Raw genomic sequence first — 21,544 nt, 5'->3', positions numbered from 1 at the left:
ATCCCATCCATGCACGAACCTAAACAGCCTGAAACCGGCCAGAGAGGGATGATCCCGAAGCAATGCCTGGACACACCTTCAGCCGGCCCACGGACTTAAAAAACACTGGACACTGAGATAAGACAGATTTGCTGCTCGGAAACATTTGCTATGTAGCCTTGCTTTGGATTCAGCATTGTTCCCTCCGTCGTCTGTTTTTGCCTTGTTTTTGACCACTGTCGATGAATAAATTGTCAACCTGTTTTCGGTGAGTGTTCTTCAAACTTTTGAAACATGGAGTCAGTACAAGGGTTAAAATAAGAAGAGAACGCGCGAAGTTCCGCCTTCCCGGTTGGTGCGCGCGGAGGCAGCATCGGCAGAGCGGCACTTTGTTCAGCTGTCGCGGTTTCCGTGCGGCTTGTCCGGGGAGGCGAATTTCAACAAGTATAATAATAATAATAATAATAATTCCTGTAATAATATAACGAATCGGGTTCTAATGAGGCGGAGGTGTTTTTGCGTACTTTTTTTTTTTTTTTTTTTTTGGGACAGAAAATAATCAATAATAGAAACCAAAAAACAAAAGAATACAAACACAAATATGCCAGGGGGTATAAACATACCAAACATTGCACATCAGAGAAGAAAAAAAGAATAATACTATAAGCAGCTATTCACAAAAAAAGTCGCAGCTGTTCACAAATATCAGTTATTTTTTCCGCTTTCCTATTCTTTGATTTTTTTTTTTTTAATAGATTTATGTAGCATACCGTTTCATTGTGGAAGTGAGAAAAATATGTTAACAGCTTGCTGAACTTACATTTGTGGATGTAGAATTTCGACAACAAAAGAAGTAGATTAATAATAAAAACATCTTCATTCCTGATTTTGTTTTTTGCGTACTGTACCTGAACGCACCGCGCAGCTGACAACAGTGTTTTTTTTTTCACTTCCGGGTCGTCCTCTTGCATTCGTGTTATGGCTTCTTGCGTTCGTCTTGCGAGCCATTTGCATTTGTGTTGTGCTTTGGCAAGTGGGAGTCGTGTTGTGCCAGGTTACATTCGTGTTTTAATTTCCTTTGCAAAGCGTTCGTGTTTTTGTCTATCTGTAAAGTGTTTGGTTTTCCATTTCGCCTGAAACCTCACGGCCACCGTAGAGCACCCGCAGGATGTTTTGCTCGGATTAGTCACCCGAAGAAGAAGAACTTCCGCTCAGGTACCTCTGTAAAATTAGCACGTCTTTCAAAGCGATCCATAACCCTTCCAGAAAGTTCCGAACTGATAAAAGCCTTCACGAAGTAAGTCTATCTCAAATTTACAGGACTGAAACATCGTTTGTTCAATCATTGTTTTGCGTTTTGATCATTAGTTCAAATCAGCATCATCACACACACACACACAAAAAACACGTTTGTCGTTTGTTGTCCATGCACAGACTGAGTGTCCCAAGTGTTGGAAATGTGTGCAAAGCCGACAGAAGAGTACACGGAGGAGCTACTTTGTGGAAGAAAAGAGATGGAGCTACACCAACTGAACATGCAGCCACGAGTTGTTTTACACCAGCTTACAGGTTTGGACTCAAAACAAAAATATACAGCATAAGATTGAAATAAAACCAAAGCTTGTAAATTGTTCTTTGAGTAAAACCATATAATTGACGTGAAATAACTACTGGTGCAGTAATTATCGGTCCGATAATAGGAATTATGACGTCATCCCGATAAATCCAATAACATTTATAATAGGACCGATAATACGTACTGTTATGGCTTTACAGTTTCTAGTATGGGAAATCAGTTGACCATTTGCGGGCCATTGCTCCCACCTGTTGGTCAGAATAATTCACTGCATCTATTTTTTTGTTGCTGTAGTTTGGTTCAATCACTTACACATTGCGGTGTCTAGCAGTAGCATTGACAGTCGTGAATGCTTTCTGTTACGTTTCCACCTCGGAAATATATGTAAGTATTTTATGTTTACTATAGCATATGGATGTGCAATATATGTTTACTTCTGTGGTTAAGGGTCATATGTACAGAACTTCATAAGTTGTGTTATAGAAGCCAGCCAATGCTTTAGTAGCTCAAGCTAGTGTGCTATTCTATACATATAATAGTTGTGTATATAAGTTTATTTTGCAGTTTGTTGTATATTGAGTATTGAATATGTGTATTATTCTGTTGTACTTTCACAATATTAAGACAAGTGTCTTCCCATAAAAGCAAGGAAAGACCAAGCCTTGTGGTTTATGGAAGTGCATTCATTCTTAGCTGGCTGTCGGGCAGTGCAGAAGTGAACCGCACTGTTTTGTTCATGTCATTATGAAAAATCTGATGAGATCAAAGGCAAATAAATCTATGTTGAATCCACCACTAGTTTTTGTTTGTTTGTTTGTTTTGTTTTTTTTAAACCTCCAGGTGTTCAAAAACTCAGGTTATACATTTATAAAATTATATATTATCGGTATCGGCTTTGAGGAGCAGGAAGTTATCGGTATCGGTTTCAAAAAATGGATATCGTGCACCCCTAGAAATAACACACTAATAATTAATGTTAAGATTAAAACGTTACAAACACTACCGTTCAAAGGTTTGGGGGTCACCCAGACAATTTTGTGTTTTCCTTCAAAAGTCGAACTTAATTTTTTAAAATGAGTTTCAAAATGAATAGAAAATATAGCCAAGATATTGACAAGGTTGTAAATAAAGATTTTTATTTTAAATAATACCGTACATTTCTCCGTCCGTTTATCAAAGAATGCTCATTTTGCAACAATTACAGCTTTACAGACCAGTTCATTTCAAGTTTATTGTCCCCTTAGGAAGGGGAAACTTATATTACAGCAGGTAAGCATACAAAGAACACAAGAACAGATACGTATACAAGAACTCATATCTCACTGGAACAGCACCAAACAAAAGTTCCAGCATCATCACCTTTCCAATGCAGATTCTTGACTTTTGACACCTTGTCCAATGCAGATTCTTGACTCTTTACAAAGTGATGATGCTGGAACTTTGGTTTGGTGCTGTTCCAGTGAGATTTACCAAAGTTCCAGCATCATCACCTTGTCAAGAGTCAAGAATCTTCATTGGACAAGGTGATGATGCTTCAACTTTTGTTTGGTGCTGTTCCAGTGAGATATGACACCCTCTTGACACCTTGTCTGATGCAGATTCTTGACTCCTGACAAGGTGATGATTCTGGAACTTTGGTAAATCTCACTGGAACTGCACCAAACCATAGTTCCCAGATAATTTAGTGTTTTCCTTCAAAAGTCAAAATTTAATTTTTAAAATGAGTTTCAAAATGAATAGAAAATGTAGTCAAGAGGTGTCAAGAGTCAAGAATCTGCATTGGACAAGGTGTCGAGACTGGTGTCATATCTCACTGGAACAGTACCAAATAAAAAGTTCCAGCATCATCACCCTTTTGTTTGGTGCTGTTCCAGTAAGATATGACACCCTCTTGACACCTTGTCCAATGCAGATTCTTGACTCTTGACAAGGTGATGATTCTGGAACTTTGGTAAATCTCACTGGAACTGCACCAAACCATAGTTCCCAGATAATTTTGTGTTTTCCTTCAAAAGTCACAATTTAATTTTTAAAATGAGTTTCAAAATGAATAGAAAATATAGTCAAGAGGTGTCAAGAGTCAAGAATCTGCATTGGACAAGGTGATGATGCTGGAACTTTTGTTTGGTGCCTTTCCAGTGAGATTTACAAAGATGACTGCCTGAAGAAGACATCAAAATTCCCTCAGTCCTTGATGATATGGGGCTGCATATCAGGCAAAGGCACTGGGGAGATGGCTGCGGTTAAATGTTCAATAAATGCACAAGTTTACATTGAAATTTTAGACAGCTTTCTCATCGCTTCAATTGAAAAGATGTTTGTCATTTTCTAAGAGGACAGTGCATCATGCCACAGAGCTAAAACTGTTAAAGCATTCCTTGGAGAAAGACTCATTCAGTCAATGCCATGGCTTGCAAATAGACCAGATCTCAACCCTATTGAAAACCTGTGGTGGTAGTCCCATCGCAAGCACGTGCGATAGTTTTTTTTTTTTTTTATCCACATACGCCCTGCTTTCTGCTCTGCGCACAGCCTCACACCCTCCCTCTCCCAGCACTTTGTTCCTCACAGTCACTGCAGCACTTGCTTATTAAAGTTAACGATGCTGGTTATCTTAGATCTTGCCAAAGCAGGGGACTTCAAAGCGGAGCAATGTTTCAATCATCGTTTGACTTGTTAAACAGTTTCTGCAAGGAAGCCGCGCTGGAATGAATGTGTGTGTGTGTGTGTGGAGACGTTGGAGACATATAAAATACCAGAAGTGATCATGAGGAGTTTGAAATTTCTACATGTCACTCCAAGAGTCACAGCTAAGGTAGATAAACACAAACATTTAATAAAGCCAAGCACTTTCCACTACCCACTCACGCATTGTCGCGTTCAATCTATAATGGCACCGTATCACGTATACATAGAGCTAAAAGGCAACGTAAAATGAGTAGAGAGAGTTTTGGCAGCCTTTGAAGCCTTTTTTAATGGGCTAAAGCAGTGCTTCTCAATTATTTTCTGTCACGCCCCCCCAAGGAAGACGTAAATGTTTCGCACCCCCCCCCCAAACTCTCTGCCGCCACTGTAAATAGTATCATTTATCTATAAAATTACTATTATAAATATGCATCTGCCTAACATTGTGTCCTTTTTTTTCTAATAAAGAAAAAAAGTAACATAGATCAACTTACCGGTATAATAAAGTATAACTTCATTAACATTGTTTTGTTTGTAACAGAGAAGACTTGACGTGCATCAATTTGCCTGAATTTAAAAAAAAAAAAAAAGAAAGTCACATCCAAACTGTAAAAAATACACTCAAGGTACATTTTTGACCATTTGACACAGAAAAATAAAATGTAATAAAATCAGTAAATAATAAATTAAAATTGATTAGAAACATTCACTGATGAGGACAATATGCCAAAAAATTTGACTGAAAAAACTAAACTGAATAAAAGAAAAAAAAGAGTGTCCTTGGACAGGACAGTTTTTATTTTTGCTGCTCACAGTATTTACCTCCTTTGCAATGGTGTGGAGTTATTTTGCAATGAGCATGCTAACAATGCTCACTGGTTTACTGATATAACACTGACAAAGCATGACGATTGCTGGCAATATTTGGCACGTTGTCACTGAAAAACAATCAAGCGGCTTATCAATGAGATTGGGGTCTAATGTCTTTAAGTGGCGTCTTAATTGATTTGGCTTCTGGCTGTCCGCTATAATTATTTTTAGACACAGTAAACAGTAGTCTTTCCTCATCACCCACTGGATTAAAAGTCGAAGCTAAAAGGCAAACGGCACGAAGAAAGCGCATTCTCGGCGGCCGAGGTAGAACCGTAGGTGAGGGCGGTCGTCGTGACGATCCCAAGCCGAAAATGACACTTCTCGGGCGGCGACGTAAGAACCGGACAAGACAGTGGGTCGCTGCGTGAGTGAGTCTGGTCGGAAAACGGCGGTGGCACACTGCTCTTCATATCTGTTTTCTATGTGTGGTGAGTGCTCTTCCTTAGTTCAAAAATACTGTGCGCACTCTGACAATGAGAGCGCCACTGCCACCTACTGAGTGGATGTGCAAGTACACTTTATTCCAGTATGGCAAAAAAAAGGAAAAAAAGCATGTTCCCCGAGGTCACATGCGCCCCCCCCCTGGCATCGCTCTGCGCCCCCCCTAGGGGTGCGCGCCCCACTATTTGAGAAGTACTGGGCTAAAGCCTTACAATCCCTCATTCAACCATTAGAAATATCGTGGGAAGCAATGTGGGGAAGAAAGGTAGTAGTTGATCTTTTTCCTAACACCCTATTTTATTTCCCAACGCTGAGAAGATATATCAATTGGTACCATTACGCACAGTCATGGGTCCACTTCCCATCATGCATTTGGGCAGAAGTTAAATGGCTGCAGTATCATTTACTGAAATTTCATAAAAATCCACTAGATGGTAGTATTTAGTCACAATATACAAAGTCACATTTATCCTTTAAGAATTACAAGTCTTTCTATCCGTGGATCCCTCTCACAGAAAGAATGTTAATAATGTAAATGCCATCTTGAGGATTTATTATCATAATAAACAAATACAGTACTTATGTACTGTATGTTGAATGTATATATTCGTCCGAGTTTTATTCATTTTTTTCTTAATGCATTGCCAAAATGTAAATGATCAAGGAAAATTATCGGGAATGATTGGAATTGAATCTGGAGCAAAAAAAAAAAGCAATCGGATTGGGAAATATCGGGATCGGCAGATAATCAAACTAAAACGATCGGGATCGGATCGAGAGCAAAATAACATGATCGGAACAACCCTACACACAACAAATGTTTACTATCGTATCGTTTTCACTCTGTATTGAACCGTATCGTTCTTATACTGTATTGAATCGTATCGAATCGCTCGGCCTTGAAAATGTATCGTTTTTTAATCGAATCGTGACCTGTGTATCTAGATACATATCGAATCGGCCTAATGCCAGAGATTTGCAACCCTAGTTTTTACTGGGCAAAACGTCATGCTTAGAACTGGCAAAATTAAACGATTCCTCCAGGCGAGCAAAATTCCTCGGTCCGTTTTCGATCATCCGAGTAATTGTTTCAGCTCTAATCAGATCTTCAAGTTTGAAACCAAGTGTGTTTTCTTTTTGTGATTCAGCTCCACAAGCCGATACCGACCGTCCTTCTTCCGACAGCGATGATTACCATTTCCGCGACGATGAGAAAGACGAGGATTATTCCGGCGAGGAATTTGACGAGGACGGCGAAGATGAGGACGGCGACGAGGACTATGACGACCAGGACGAAGACGACAGCATTTCTCCGTGTCCTCGGTGCGGGAAAATGTTTAAATTGGGATCTTTGAAGCAGCACATCAAAAGACACTATGCAAAGAATGGTTTTGTCTGCTCAGTTTGCGGTAAACAATTGTCAACCATGGTCAGTTTAAAGTTCCACACAAAATCGCACGCGGGCGAAAAACCATTTCTCTGTTCCGTGTGCGGTATGTGCCTCACGACTAAAACCGGCTTAAGAATTCACATGAGGACGCACACCGGCGAGAAACCTCACCAATGCTCGGTTTGCAGTAAAAGATTCAGCTTGAAAACGCGTTTACGCCTCCACATGAGAACGCACACCGGAGAGAAACCGTACGCTTGTTCGCTTTGCGGTAAACGATTCGCGCGCAGAAGCGGTATTGTAAAGCACCGGAAAATACACCTTGGCGAGAAACCTTTTTACTGCTCAGCGTGCGGTAGAAGTTACACGAGAAAACAATATTTCGAAAACCATTCGTGTAAAGGGGCTGACGGAATAGCAAAGTTGAAGGGGAACTGTCAAGAGACTTAGATTTGTAGGCTTTAAAAAGCCACAACTGTTCACTTGTACTTTCTTCGTTTAAGCAAAAAAAAAAAAAAAAAAAGTCGAGGCCCCAGCAAAAAAATATAAATTACATAATATAATATAAAGTACATTAAAAACACCCAATTCCGCTAATTATAAAGGGGCGTTGTGTACTTGCAGCTCAATGTCCAGGTAAACAATGGCAAGTTGTCAATCAAAGACCTTGTAGGTTGAGTTTCAGTTTGAAATTGGTCTTAAATATGATGACACAAGATAGATTCTTGATGAAACACATGAGGGATATCGCTTGATCGCAAGAACCATTCCGAGCCATTTAAATTTGTCAGTTCCTAAAGAAATTGTTCTGTCCACCGAATGTAAAAGGCTATTTTGAACCTTTGAATAAAATGTCAATTCTTTTGTCTTGTCCCCTGGTAACATTTATAAGCTTTAACTCATACGCTGCCGTTGTTGGCGATTGACTCCATTTTGACTGGGAGGGCTAGCCGCGACCGGGCAACGGAACAAGACACGCTGGAAAGAAACCCTACGGCTGCTCTGTTTGCGGAGAAAGCTTTGTAAAGAATTTCATGGCGCACGCTGGAGAGAAACCTTTTCACTGCTTGATTTGTTTTAAATCCTCCTTTACTAGGAACATTTAACCACACACACTGGGAAGCAGAGGTTGCGCTAGACATTTTCGTTGTCTGTCATTTTGACTGACAGGGTCATAAAAATCCGGTCATAATCTAGTTTTACCCGTCACTTAAATTTTTAAAATCATAATGATGACATATTCAATAGTATTTAGTTTTCATTCATTTTTAATTAATATTGTAACGCTTGCTTGGCGGCGAAAAATTAGATTTTTACTCTATTTACCGCCAACAACACCAACAAAACAACAACTCCGCCCCCAAAGAAAAAGAGGCAACTATATAGACCCCAATCACCAACGTCACACAATGATCCTAATTTTGGTTGTCAGCCCAAAATCTTCTAAATACATATTAAATGCATCTTACCAGATATAAAATGACTACTGCATAGTCTGTGGTGATCGTTTGGTGCCCAGATTTCTTGTCGAATTACAGCAGTCCATCTCGCTTTCCTCTTCGGGTCTCTCAGAATACGGTAGAACTTCAAGTCTCTCTGTCTATCTTCTCTGTTACTCCAACCAACCGCCACACACGCCTTCACCATTTTGATTATTAATGTTAACGAGCAGAAAAACACGCTGTAATAGGAGGCACGTACGTAGCGGTAATGTGTAAACAAGACGAGCTGACACACAATATGGCGGCTCCGGTCAGGGGGGCGGAGTTGTGACGTCATGTGATTGGGGTCTATACACAAGCGGCAATCTAGTCCACCAATTGGATGACGCGCTGGCACACCGGGTGCACCAATAAGAACCTCGCGTTGATGTGTCAATCACGGTGCCGCCGCCAGACCCCGGTGACGCTACAATATTCTGACAGAATAGCCAACGACGTCATGCATTAAGAGAGACAATAGCTAATTAATATGCTCACTCGCCACCCTGTGGTCTGGGGTGTGAATTGCAACCTGTCAAAATGACGGACGGACTTCAGTTTTTTCCGTCACCGTTTTAAAAAACCGGTCAACGACGGAAAATATTCGGTTAACGCGACCCCTGCTGGGAAGAAAACTTTTGCCTGCTCGGTGTACGGTAGAGGTTAGATCGGGCCTAAAAAATCCAGCCCGACCCGACACGGCCCGCTGTTATTGAAGCCCGGCCCGAGCCCGATCAATTAACTAGATTAGCAGGCCCGAGCCCGAAAAACCCATTTTTTGTTGTTGTTTTTTTTTTTGGAGTGACGCGGAAAAAAAACGCAGCAGCAGCAATTTATTTTCATTTCTTCGAGTTGGCAGAAAAATGCAAGTTTTCTTAATGTTTAAATAGTCAACATATTTTTATGATCATTATAAAAGCATTTACACAACGAAATAACGCTGGGAAACTTTAATTAAAAAAACATACGGTTTTGAAGACACACAGTGAAGGATCACATTTGTTGCCTTTGTGTGCATGAATAAAAGTGTCGTAACGAATTATCAGTTGGCAGAAAAAAAAACGCAGGTTTTCTTAATGTTTAAATAGTCTACATATTTTATGATCATTATCAGAGCATTTACACAACGAAATAACGCTGGGAAAGTTTAATAAAAAAAACATACGGTTTTGTAGACACACAGAGAAGGATCACATTTCTGTGGCCTTTGTGTGCATAAATAACACAAAGTGTCTTTCGTAACGAATTCTCAGTTGGCAGAAAAAAAACGCACGTTTTCTTAATGTTTAAATAGTCTACATATTTTTATGACCATTATAAAAGCATTTACACAATGAAATAACGCCGGGAAAGTTTAATATTAAAAAAAAAAAAAAAGACATACGGTTTTGCAGACACACAGAGGAGAAGATTCAAAAGGATCACATTTGTGTTGCCTTTGTGGGCATAAATAAAAGTGTCTTTCGTAACGAATCGCAAGCGCCACAGCGGGAGGAGAAGAAGGAAAAGCGGGCGGCGCCACGGCGTTCATGTGCGTGCGCAAGCAAATGCACAGTACAGAGAGCCTGCTCTCGGTTTTATCCCATTTTAAAAAAATATATAATTTATTAGTCCGGTGCGGCGGCCCGACCCGACCCAACCCGAACGTGAATGCTTAACATTTTGGGGTCGGGTCGGGTTCAGGCACAAGATCTAACCTCTAGTGTACGGTAATAGCGGCTCTGATAAGTCCCGTTAAGAATTTCAAGCGCATTTGCTTCCACCGTCCGAATTCAAACAGATTGGATGTCGACAAGACGGGGCAAAAAAAAACTTTAAAATATATATTTTTTAATTAGATATTGAACTTAAGTACAAATGTACTTTCTTCTAAATATACAAAAGTCATTTTCTCCCAATGCAAAAATGTGATCCATATAAATGTACAGAAATATGAGCCAATATTCAAAGAAGGAACCAGAAAATGGACTGCTCAATTTTATTTAAAATTGCGCGGTGTGCAAAATGCTCCACTGTAAAAATAAATAAAAGTACCAAGTATTTAAGAAATCACTCAAGTAAAAGTACAAAAGTACGTGTTAAAATTTACACGTAATATTTTACACATATCACATAATTACCATCCTTTTACATGATAATTATCACGTTATTACATGATGTCACGTTTTTTCATACCGTGACGTTTAAGTTTCTTTTGTACATGATGTCACATATTTACTAGGGGTGTCAAATGATTAAAATTTTTAATCGAGTTAATTACAGCTTAAAAATTAATCGTAATTAATCGCAATTCAAACCATCTATAAAATATGCCAAATTTTTCTGTAAATTATTGTTGGAATGGAAAGATAAGACACAAGATACATTCAACATATGGTACATACAGTGGGGAGAGCAAGTATTTGATACACTGTCAATGGGTTTCCCCATTGGCAGTGTATCAAATACTTGTTCTCCCCACTGTAAGTACTGTATTTGTTTATTATAACAATAAATCAACAAGATGGCATTACCATTATTAACATTCTGTTAAAGCGATCCATGGATAGAAAGACTTGTAGTTCTTAAAAGATAAATGTTAGTACAAGCTATAGAAATTTTGTATTAAAACCCCTATTAATGTTTTTTGTTTTAATAAAATTTGCAAAGTTTTCAATGAATAAACTAGTAGCCCGCCATTGTTGATGTGAATAATTACTTACATAATGCTCATGGGTGCTGAAGCCTATAAAATCAGTCGCACCCAAGCGCCAGCAGAGGGCGACAAAACTCCTAAAAACACAATTAACAAGATGACATTTTACTGTGCTGTCATTTTAATCTGTTTGAGCGGGGCATGTGCGCTAATTGCGTCAAATATTTTAACGTGATTAATTTAAAAAATTAATTACCGCCCGTTAACGCGATAATTTTGACAGCCCTAATATTTACATAATTTTTACGTTTATACATAATGATCACGCTTTTACTTATCACAAATGGGATATTTTTGTATGCAGTGATTAGATGTTGCATATCACATTTTTACATGATACCACGTTTATACATCATTTTTAATTATCACATTTTTACATTTTTTACAGGATAGTTATCTCGTGTTTACGTAACTATGACATTATTACGATAAATATCACGTTTTTACATACTATCACGTTTTAATATAATGCGTTTGTACATGATAGTTGCCACGTTTTTACATGATACTTATCAGGCTAATCACATTTGTGCATGATGGTTCTTTTTGTATGTGATAATTATCCAGTTTATTCGTAATAGTTGTCACATTTTTACATGATGGTTTTCACGTTTTTACATGATATACACTCTCCTTTTAAAATATTATGTTTGTACATATAGTTGTCACATTTTTCATCACAGTTGTTTTTCTACATAATTTTTACGTTTTTACATAATTATCGTGCTTTTACATTACGTTTGTGCGTGGTTTTTTGTTTGTGATACTCAGTTGCATGATGTCAAATTTTTACATGATAGTTCAAAAGTATTTGCATGATATCACGTTTATCACGTTTTTTTTTTGCATGGTTTTACATAAGTTTTACATTTTTACATGGTAATTATCACGTTTGTGCGTCATTTTTTTTCATCATTTTTACTAGGAAACGTCATGTTTTAAATATTACAACTCACGCAAGTTAATCCCTTTTTTCATTCTTCAACAGAAACTGGTAATCATCAGAAAATTCTTTTTTTTTTCTTCTTTTTATTCACATTTCATATCTGACAACTGCACCGTCATCTCCATACATTCTACATGTGAAGGGCACACAAAGTCTGACCACCGCTCTCACCTTCAATAATAATAACAATCATAAAAGCAGCATTGAAGAAACATCTTTACATTTTTTTTCTCTTCATCACCAGCATCAATTTACCTGAATGGAACATCAATGATTTAGTTAAAAAAAAAAAAAAAAAAACGCTATTGACATCAGAATCCACACAATAATATTAACTATTTGGCTGCCATTGACAGCGATTGATATTCAGTTCATTTTAGCCCAAATTAATTAGACATCTATCGCCGTCAACGCCATCCAATGAGTCAAAAATACAAACTCGGAGGTTAAAAAACAAACAAAAAAAGTGACTCAAGCATTTTTCATAAATGAAACGTGATCGTTCTACAGTGTGTGTTTGTGCGCGCGAAAACAGATCCGGTCTCGTCTCGATGTACTGCATGTGTGTTAACTCGACATGGCTTCCTGACATGGAATACTTTGGTCAAAATACATTTAGCGTCCTGTCCAGTGCAATCGAAGAAACCGCTCATAAGTGACGACTAGAGAAAACAGATTTTGAATCGGCAACTCCTCAGGGGTGTGACGATATATCGAAAAGGTGATATATCGCGATACTTTCTAGCCCAAAAGGTTATCGAAATGTTCCCAATAAGAATCCATATATCGTTTAAAAAAGTTGTCAGTTTTAAATGAAAAAATAGACAGGTTTTAAGTCACTTCCTATTCATTTATGGACATTCTTGCAGCAGGGCCGAGAACCAAAGGTGATATTTGCCATGTGGCAAAATGGATTTTGCCATGTGGCATTTTTTTGTTGCAATGGATTTTGCCATGCGGCTTTTTTTTTGTTGTTGCAATGTGGCAAAGTGGATTTTGCCATGTGGCATGTTTTAGCCATGTGGAAAAATCTATTTTTCCATGTGGCATTTTTGCAATGTGTTAAAATCTATTTTCCCATTTGGCATTTTTTGGCATGTGGCAAAATGTATTTCGCCATGTGGCAAAATTGCAAAATAATGCCAACTGTTTTTTTTTTTTGCAATGTGGCAAAACTGATTTCGCCATGTGGCATTTTTTTTGCCATGTGCTAAAATCTATTTGCCGTTTGGCTTTTTTTTTTTTTTTTTGCCATGTAGCAAAATTGATTTTGCCATCTGGCATTTTTTTTGCCATGTGGCAAAATCTATTTTGCCATTTGGAATTTTTTTTTTTGCCATGTGGCAAAATATTTCGCCATGTGGCATTTTTTTCGCCATGTGGCAAAATCTATTTTGCCATATGGCATTTTTTGCCATGTGGCATTTTTTTGCCATGTGGCAAAATGGAATGTGCCATTTGGCATTTTTTTTGCCCTGTGGCAAAATTGATTTCGCCATCTGGCATTTTTTTGCCATTTGGCATTTGTTTGCCATGTGGCAAAATCTATTTTGCCATTCTGCATTTTTTTTTTTTGCCATGTGGCAAAATCTATATTGCCATTTGGCTTTTTTTTGGCATGTGGCAAAATATTTCGCCATGTGGCATTTTTTTTGCCATGTGGCAAAATGGATTTTGCCATAGGGCATTTTTTTTTTTTTTGCCATGTGGCAGTCTATTTTGCCATTTGGCATTTATTTTTTGCCATGTGGCAAAATTGATTTTGCCATGTGACAAAATGGGATTTTGCCATGTGGCAAAATTAATTTTGCCACGTGTTAAAATGGATTTTAGTTTGTCTGCCATTTAATATGAATGGAAAATTTGGACGCACATAGCTGTCAATAGCATAGCCTGACTTGGGTGCCAGTTGAATGTGTGCTGTAAATGTAAGTGGATGGTCAAAAATCACAGCCACACGTTTTTCCGCCATTTAAAATGAATGGAAAATTTGGACGTGCATTGTCGTCAGTAGCATGGACATAAAAAAGTGCAACATACCCAAAAACATAAATGCCGCAAAGCAAAATCCATTTTGCTACATACCCAAAAAAATGCCACATGTCAAAATACATTTTGCCAAATTGCAAAATCAATTTTATCACATTGCAAATAAATTTTTTTTTAAAAAAGCCACATAGCTACAAAAACATCCGATTCATTTGGAGACATTCTTGAGTTACTTCCTGTTTAGTAACCAAAAATGAACAGGAAGTGACCAGTAAATGCCGCAAAATCAACAGGAAACGAGCTTTAAGATGACCAAAAATAAACAGGACCTGATGTGAAATGCCTCAAAATTAAGTCATTGTTTGATATTTGTTGCCACTGACGGCCATAAAGGTCAAATTTGTTTTGATTGCATTGGACGTCTAGCGCCATCAATGGCACTGAAACCAGAGCATTCTTTTGTGGGCATTTACAGCTCACTTCCTGTTCATTTTAGGGCATTTACAGGTGAATTCCTGTTGAGTTTGAGTTATTTCCTATTCATTTGGGGACATTCTTCCTTTTCAGTCACCCAAAAATCAACAGGAAGTCACCCTTAAATGCCCCAAAAGGAAGTGACCGAAAATCAACAGGAAATAATGAGAAATGCCCCAAAATGAACTCTCATTGCCTTGTATTGGCCGACATTGACGGTCGTAGACGTCCAATTCAGTATGACTGGATGTCTATTCATTTAGGGACATTATTGTGTAACTTCCTGTTCAGTAACCCAAAATTGTGCTGAAATTTGCCTTAGTTTCGATTTAAACGGAGCAACGAAACACACGCCGTCAAAAGACTTAAGACTTCATGGCAAATAAGTTAAAAACGCTGCGTCAGTGTATGCAGTAAAAGTGTCAAGTCCACGAGAGCGGCCGTCCGTCTTCGACCCGAAGAGCGCTCGTTTTGGGCGCCGAGTTTCAAAAGAAAAATAATACATTTGTGCTCCGATCCTCTCGTCGCCCGCGTGAGAGCCGGCGGGCTCGCGGCCAAGGCCTCCGGGGCGAGGACGAGTGTGCTTTCCCTGCGCGGTTCGCTTTCCTGCCACTAGATGGCAACAGTCGTCCGCTTTCTCCTTCCTCTGCGTCAATAATTTATTTCAAGTCCATAGAGGAGGCGAGCGTTTCCCGCTCGCCCGATGGGTTCCGCTGGTGTCCGTTACTGGTACTGGAGGTAATTTTTCAGTGACTCGGGTAGAGGGAGGCTCTCGATCTCCTGAAGGCGCTCTCGACCCAACGCCAGGCGGGCAGCGCGGCGACAGAGGTCCGTCAGAGGAAGTGGCTCGGCTGAGGAGAGAGAGGTGGCAAAGGTCAAAAGATGGCTTCTAATTGTTGGAAAATTTGACATTAAAGGATTTAACTCATTGGCTGCCATTGATGGTGAAACAGATACAATGCTCACGATAACAATGATCTCGTGATAAAAGCGGTATGAAAAAGGATCGACATTTTGGAATTTCTCACATTTTTGCATAAAATCACTATCAAATGTGATCTTTGTCAGAATCACACAGATAAAAAACTTTGCTTTCAACCAAAACCACCCAAACATTTATAGATTTTCGTATTTTAATGAGGATAGTGTGCAAACAATAACAGAAGGTGGGAAAAGAACTAAGTGAAAAATCACATTTACAGCGCCCTCCATAATTATTGGCACCCCCGAAAAAGATGTTTTTTAGCTTCTAATAATTTTTTAAAAATTCAAATTATATGCGACCTTAATGGAAAAAAAGAGAAAAATCCAAGCTTCAATACAAGTGTATTCATTCAGTGGGGAAAAAATCCCATATAAAGAAAAAATTATTTGACATCAAATAAGGTGTGTCACAATTATTAGCACCCTTGGTGTTAAAACTTTGTACAACCCCTTTTTGCCAACAAAACAAGGTCTGGGGACTGAGATGGCCATGGGAGGAGCTTGATTTTGTATCTGGTGAACCATTTCTGTGTAGATTTGGCCATATGTTTAGGGTCATTGTCTTGCTGAAAGACCCAGTGATGACCCATCTTCAGCTTTCGGGCAGAGGGCAACAGATTTTGATTTAAAATATCCTGGTATTTTTATTTTTATTATTTTTTTTTATTTTATTTCGAGCAATAACAACAAAAAACAATAAACAACAAGTATGGAAAAAATAAAATACAATAAAATAAAAATTAAACAGTCATGATGAATGTAACAAAGATTATAACAATACATACACGTGTAGCTCGAAAAGGAGTGGGAAGAAGCCAAGCTTTTTGAGTCCCACCCCCATTTCACTCCAAAAATTCCATAGGTATGCAGTCACTTCCCTACAACAGCTGTACTAATCATAATGATTACATTGATAATAATAATAATAATAGTTGCAGTAATCATAATAACACCAATATATATATATATACGCATAATATATATATATATATACATATACACACATATACATACACATCACTAATAATACATGAGTAACTATTACATATGTACAAAATATTATACATAAAACATGTAATATTTCTGCATACACCCAAGACTATTAAAGACCTCTCTCTGTATATCGTGACCAGACCTGATGTTTATACAGCAATTTGAATTTCTGAATACTTTGACATTGCTTACAATGTAATCCCAAACTGTTCCAGAGTTTTACCCCACATACAGACACGCAGAATCCTTTAAGAGTAGTACGAAATTTTGGTTGTGAAAAGTTGGCAAATCTTCTCAAATGATGAGATTGCTGTTGCACTGTAAAAAGACATTGTAAATTGAGGGGTAATAACTTATGAAATGCTTTAAATAAAAATATTGATGTGTTGTATTTCACAAGATCATTAAATTTCAACAGTTTTGATTGAGTAAATAAATCATGAGTGTGATCTAAAAAACCCACTTTATGTGTAATCCGAATTGCTCGCTTCTGTAATGTAATTAATGGATATAATGCACTTTGGTAAGTGTTCCCCCATACTTTGACACAATATGAAAAGTATGGGAGTACCAAAGTGCAGTATAAAATCCGAAGTGCATTTACATCAAGGTATTGTTTTGCTTTATTTATGATTGACATTTCAAAGCATTTGTGATGCCATGCACCCTAATAAGGTTCCCAGGGCCTTTGGAAGCGAAACAGCCCCACAGCATCACTGACCCACCCCCATACTTCACAGTGGGTATGAGGTGCTTTTCAGCATGCGCATCTTTCGTGGCACGCCAGACCCACTTAGAGTGTTTTTTGCCAAAAAGCTCAATCTTGGTCTCATCTGACCAAAGCACACGGTCCCAGTTGAAGCCTGGGACAGTGTGTATTTTTGTATGAGATAGTGGCATGCCATATTTGTAATGGTCTCAGTATTACGGCATCATAAGACTTTCATAAGACCAAATGAACCACCATGGAGCTTTGAACCAATTGGCTGAAAAGCTTCATTGCTTCAAGAAGCTTCATTTGGCCATCACTGCTCCTTTGGGGGAGAAAGTCAACCTCTGTTGCCACCTGCTGTCAGCAATGTTGCCGTCCAACATGCCTCCTAGCATGCATTGCAGCGCTACAGATGTAAATAACAATCAAAATTCATGTTCTGTGCCAATTATTTCTTTAGTTACTGTTTCAGTTGTTTCATTAATGGCTAATTATGGCATTTGGTAAACCTTAATTTGACATTAGACAATAATTGTTATGAAATAACACTGCCATGAGCATTACTGATGTCATTTTGTGTCATCTGGCAAATGATGTCACTTTTGAAAGGATGTAAAAGATCCGAGCTGGACATAAATAGAGTTAGTGCCATAATTTGCCGGATGATACTAAATGACATCTGTCATAAGCATTCATTAATGCTCCTGATACTGTCATGTCGTAATTATGACGTTCTTATGGCAGTCTTATGACGCCGCTGTCAAATAAATTGTTACCTATTAACCAAATAAATCGACAAATAAGCTGCACTTAACTATAAACCGCAGGATACAAAATGAGGGAAAACAGTAGCGGCTTTTAGTCCGAAAATTACGGTATTATTTTTTAAAACAAGACTCCTTTTAAAAATGATATCTCGATTCTTGGCGTGAGCAAATCGATAACCTATGGGATGCAAAGTATCACGATATATCACCATTTCGATATTTGTTCTGTTTTTATGTTTTAGTTAAGAATAACAATTTATTGCATTTGGATGGGTGATTTATTAGGATGTATTGTCACTACATTTGTGGTTGAATTGCTTTAAAAATTTGACAATAACATCACATATCGGCAACAATTTCCGAGACAATATATCGCCTACTAAAATTAGTTATTGCAACATGCCCATGAATATGTACAGCATCTTCCTGTTGATATTCATGAAATCCAATCTTAAGATTTCCAACTGAGTTTATCATTCACTGAAATTTTCCTCAAGTGAAAAAATGTAGCCATTCATGAAGCAGGAAGTATGAAAATTCTACTAGATAACAAACCCAGATACAGAAAACAAGAAAGAAAAAACAGCAGATGTAGTCACCCCACATCCCATTTATTTATTATTTATCAAACATACATTAGCTGCGGAGGAGCAAGTTAGAACGCCACACGCTTACGGTTAGTGCATTGATATGTGGATTTCCTGCTACTGTTAGCTGACGGGAAAAATCATAGAGAGCAGTCAGTTATGTGTGGAGTTGTTCCACTTTCCTTTCATTTTTTTTTTGTTTTTGTTTTTTTTACATTTCTAGTAATCTAACATAATGTATGAATATCCTGTCTCCATTATTACCCAAAGCTTATTAAGCTCATTGGCTGCCATTGACGGCGTTAGACGTCCGAGCCATTTTGATCAATGGCAGCCAATGAGCCAATATAGATTAGGGGTGGGCAGTGGCACAACTACATGTCGAGCAGCGGCTGTTCCTAGGTACAGTGGTACCTCTACATACGAAGTTAATCCGTTCCAGGACCTTGTTTGTAAGTCGAAATGGTCGTATGTCGAGCAGGATTTTCCCATAGGAATACATTATAATTCCATTAATTCGTTCCACAGCCCAAAAACCTTCACTAAATCCTTAAAAAATACTGCTGGTACTATTACAAATGGCAATTACACATAGCAAAACAAATAAATTATAAATCAAAATCGGAATAATAATAATAATAATTCCTGTATTAATGTAACGAATCGGGTTCTAATGTGGCGGACGTTTTTTGCTGACCCTGAACGCACCACGGGGCTGACGTGCCAGAGACAGACCGGTGAGCTTGAGTTTCACTTTCACTTTGAATGTTTTCTTGAGAACACCGTCAATTGCGGCAGACAGAAGGTGTTTTTGTTTTGAATAAGTTGTGAAATAAATGATAAAAGCGTGGCGAAGTTGGCGATTTCTCTGGAGATGTTACCACAATAAGAATTGTCAGCTTAACTTATAAAGACTGGCGAACGATGGTCGGAGGAGGACCGTGGAGATGTATTGTTGAGCCATTTCACGGATGCCCACCCTACGCTTATATTTTTCCGTCATTTGCATCTTCATTTAGAAGGTAAGCGTCAACTTTTTCCTTGTTTCACCACCTGTACCAACCTTTTCTGAAACCAGTGTTGATTTGTCACACAAGAAAATCCGCCGTGCGTTCGTCTGCGGTGCTGCCATTGTCGTCGTATTTCGAGCATGTCGTCGGATGTAGAAACAAATGGCGAGTCAAATTTTACGTCGGATGTCGAAAAGTTCGTGTGTCGAAGCGATCGTATGTAGAGGTAACACTGTAGTTACAGTGGGGCAAATAAGTATTTAGTCAACCACTAATTGTGCAAGTTCTCCCACTTGAAAATATTAGAGAGGCCTGTAATTGTCAACATGGGTAAACCTCAACCATAAGAAACAGAATGTGGAAAAAAAAACAAAATCACATTGTTTGATCCCTCAAGAATTTATTTGCAAATCATGGTGGAAAATAAGTATTTGGTCAATACCAAAAGTTCATCTCAATACTTTGTTATGTACCCTTTGTTGGCAATAACGGAGGCCAAATGTTTTCTGTAACTCTTCACAACCTTTTCACACACCGTTGCTGGTATTTTGGCTCATTCCTCCATGCAGAAATGTTTTGGGGCTGTCGTTGGGCAACACGGACTCTCAACTCCCTCCACTGATTTTCTATGGTGTTGAGATCTGGAGACTGGCTAGGCCACTCCAGGACCTTGAAATGCTTCTTACGAAGCCACTCCTTTGTTGCCCTGGCTGTGTGTTTGGGATCATTGTCATGCTGAAAGACCCACCCACGTCTCATCTTCAATGCCCTTGCTGATGGAAGGAGATTTTCACTCAAAATCTCTCGATACATGGCCCCATTCATTCTTTCCTTTACACAGATCAGTCGTCCTTGTCCCTTTGCAGGAAAACAGCCCCAAAGCATGATGTTTCCACCCCCATGCTTCACAGTGGGTATGGTGTTCTTCGGATTCAATTCAGTATTCTTTCTCCTCCAAACACAAGAACTTGTGTTTCTACCAAAAAGTTCTATTTTGGTTTTATCTGACCATTAAACATTCTCCCAGTCCTCTTCTAGATCATCCAAATGCTCTCTAGCGAACCCGCAGATGGCCTGGACGTGTACTTTCTTCAGCAAGGGGACACGTCTGGCCGTGCAGGATTTGTGTCCCTGGCAGCGCATTGTGTTACTAATAGTAGCCTTTGTTACTGTGGTCCCAGCTCTCTGTAGGTCATTCACTAGGTCCCCCTGTGTGGCTCTGGGATTTTTGCTCACCGTTCTTGTTATTATTTTGACGCCACGGGATGAGATATTGCATGGAGCCCCAGATAGAGATTATCAGGTGTCTTGTATGTCTTCCATTTTCTAATAATTGCTCCCACAGTTGATTTCTTTACACCAAGCGAAGAATGAAGAGTTACAGAAAATGTTTGGCCTCCATTATTGCCAACAAAGGGTACATAACAAAGTATTGAGATGAACTTTTGGTACTGACCAAATACTTCTTTTCCACCATGATTGGCAAACAAATTCTTGAGGGATCAAACAATGTGATTTTTGTTTTTTTTTCCCACCTTCTGTCTCTCATGGTTGAGGTTTACCCATGTTGACAATTACAGGCCTCTCTAATCTTTTCAAGTAGGAGAACTTGCGCAATTGGTGGTTGACTAAATACTTATTTGCCCCACTGTACGACAATTTTGACTTACAAACAAGGTCCTGGAACGAAATAACTTAGTATGTAGAGGTACTACTGTATACGTTGTATACTCCGCAACACTCCCAGAAACAGCGGAAAAGGAAGTACTGTCAAATAGTGCTGCAACGATTAATCGACTAACTCGTGAATTAGATTTTGCTGCTTTGTGTCTAATTGTAATGGTATATTTTGAAAGTGTTTGCTTTTAATTTTATTGATTTGGGTGGATACACTGCCCTCGAGTCTGCCCCATTTCACATGGCTGAATCCAGCTGCTCCCTGTTAAGACCCACATAAGCTAA

The 21,544-nt window shown here is 38.6% G+C and overlaps 2 protein-coding genes across 5 annotated transcripts in view; one reads left to right on the top strand and one right to left on the bottom strand.

Moving 5' to 3' along the window:
• Positions 1-976: 976 nt before the first annotated feature.
• On the top strand, positions 977-9,484 carry LOC130930066 (gastrula zinc finger protein XlCGF7.1-like). The gene is made up of 3 exons (XM_057857771.1): positions 977-1,276; positions 1,414-1,548; positions 6,703-9,484. The coding sequence occupies exons 2-3, from the start codon at positions 1,437-1,439 to the stop codon at positions 7,392-7,394; spliced, it is 804 nt and encodes a 267-aa protein (XP_057713754.1). The 5' UTR covers positions 977-1,276; positions 1,414-1,436; the 3' UTR covers positions 7,395-9,484.
• A 2,868-nt stretch (positions 9,485-12,352) lies between these two features.
• LOC130929511 (SPRY domain-containing SOCS box protein 4-like) overlaps positions 12,353-21,544 on the bottom strand; it is a 166,091-nt gene continuing 156,899 nt past the window's right edge. For all 4 annotated transcript variants that reach the window (XM_057856681.1, XM_057856680.1, XM_057856683.1 and 1 more), the window contains one exon: positions 12,353-15,380. In XM_057856681.1, the coding sequence (XP_057712664.1) occupies positions 15,253-15,380 (128 nt within the window). In that variant the 3' untranslated portion in view covers positions 12,353-15,252. The remainder of the gene's footprint in view (positions 15,381-21,544) is intronic.

This window comes from Corythoichthys intestinalis, chromosome 14, assembly GCF_030265065.1.
Source record: "Corythoichthys intestinalis isolate RoL2023-P3 chromosome 14, ASM3026506v1, whole genome shotgun sequence".
In the NCBI taxonomy this organism is placed as follows: Eukaryota; Metazoa; Chordata; class Actinopteri; order Syngnathiformes; family Syngnathidae; genus Corythoichthys; species Corythoichthys intestinalis.
The sequence above is the reverse complement of the archived record's forward strand: the minus strand, read 5'-3'. Positions and strand labels throughout refer to the sequence as shown.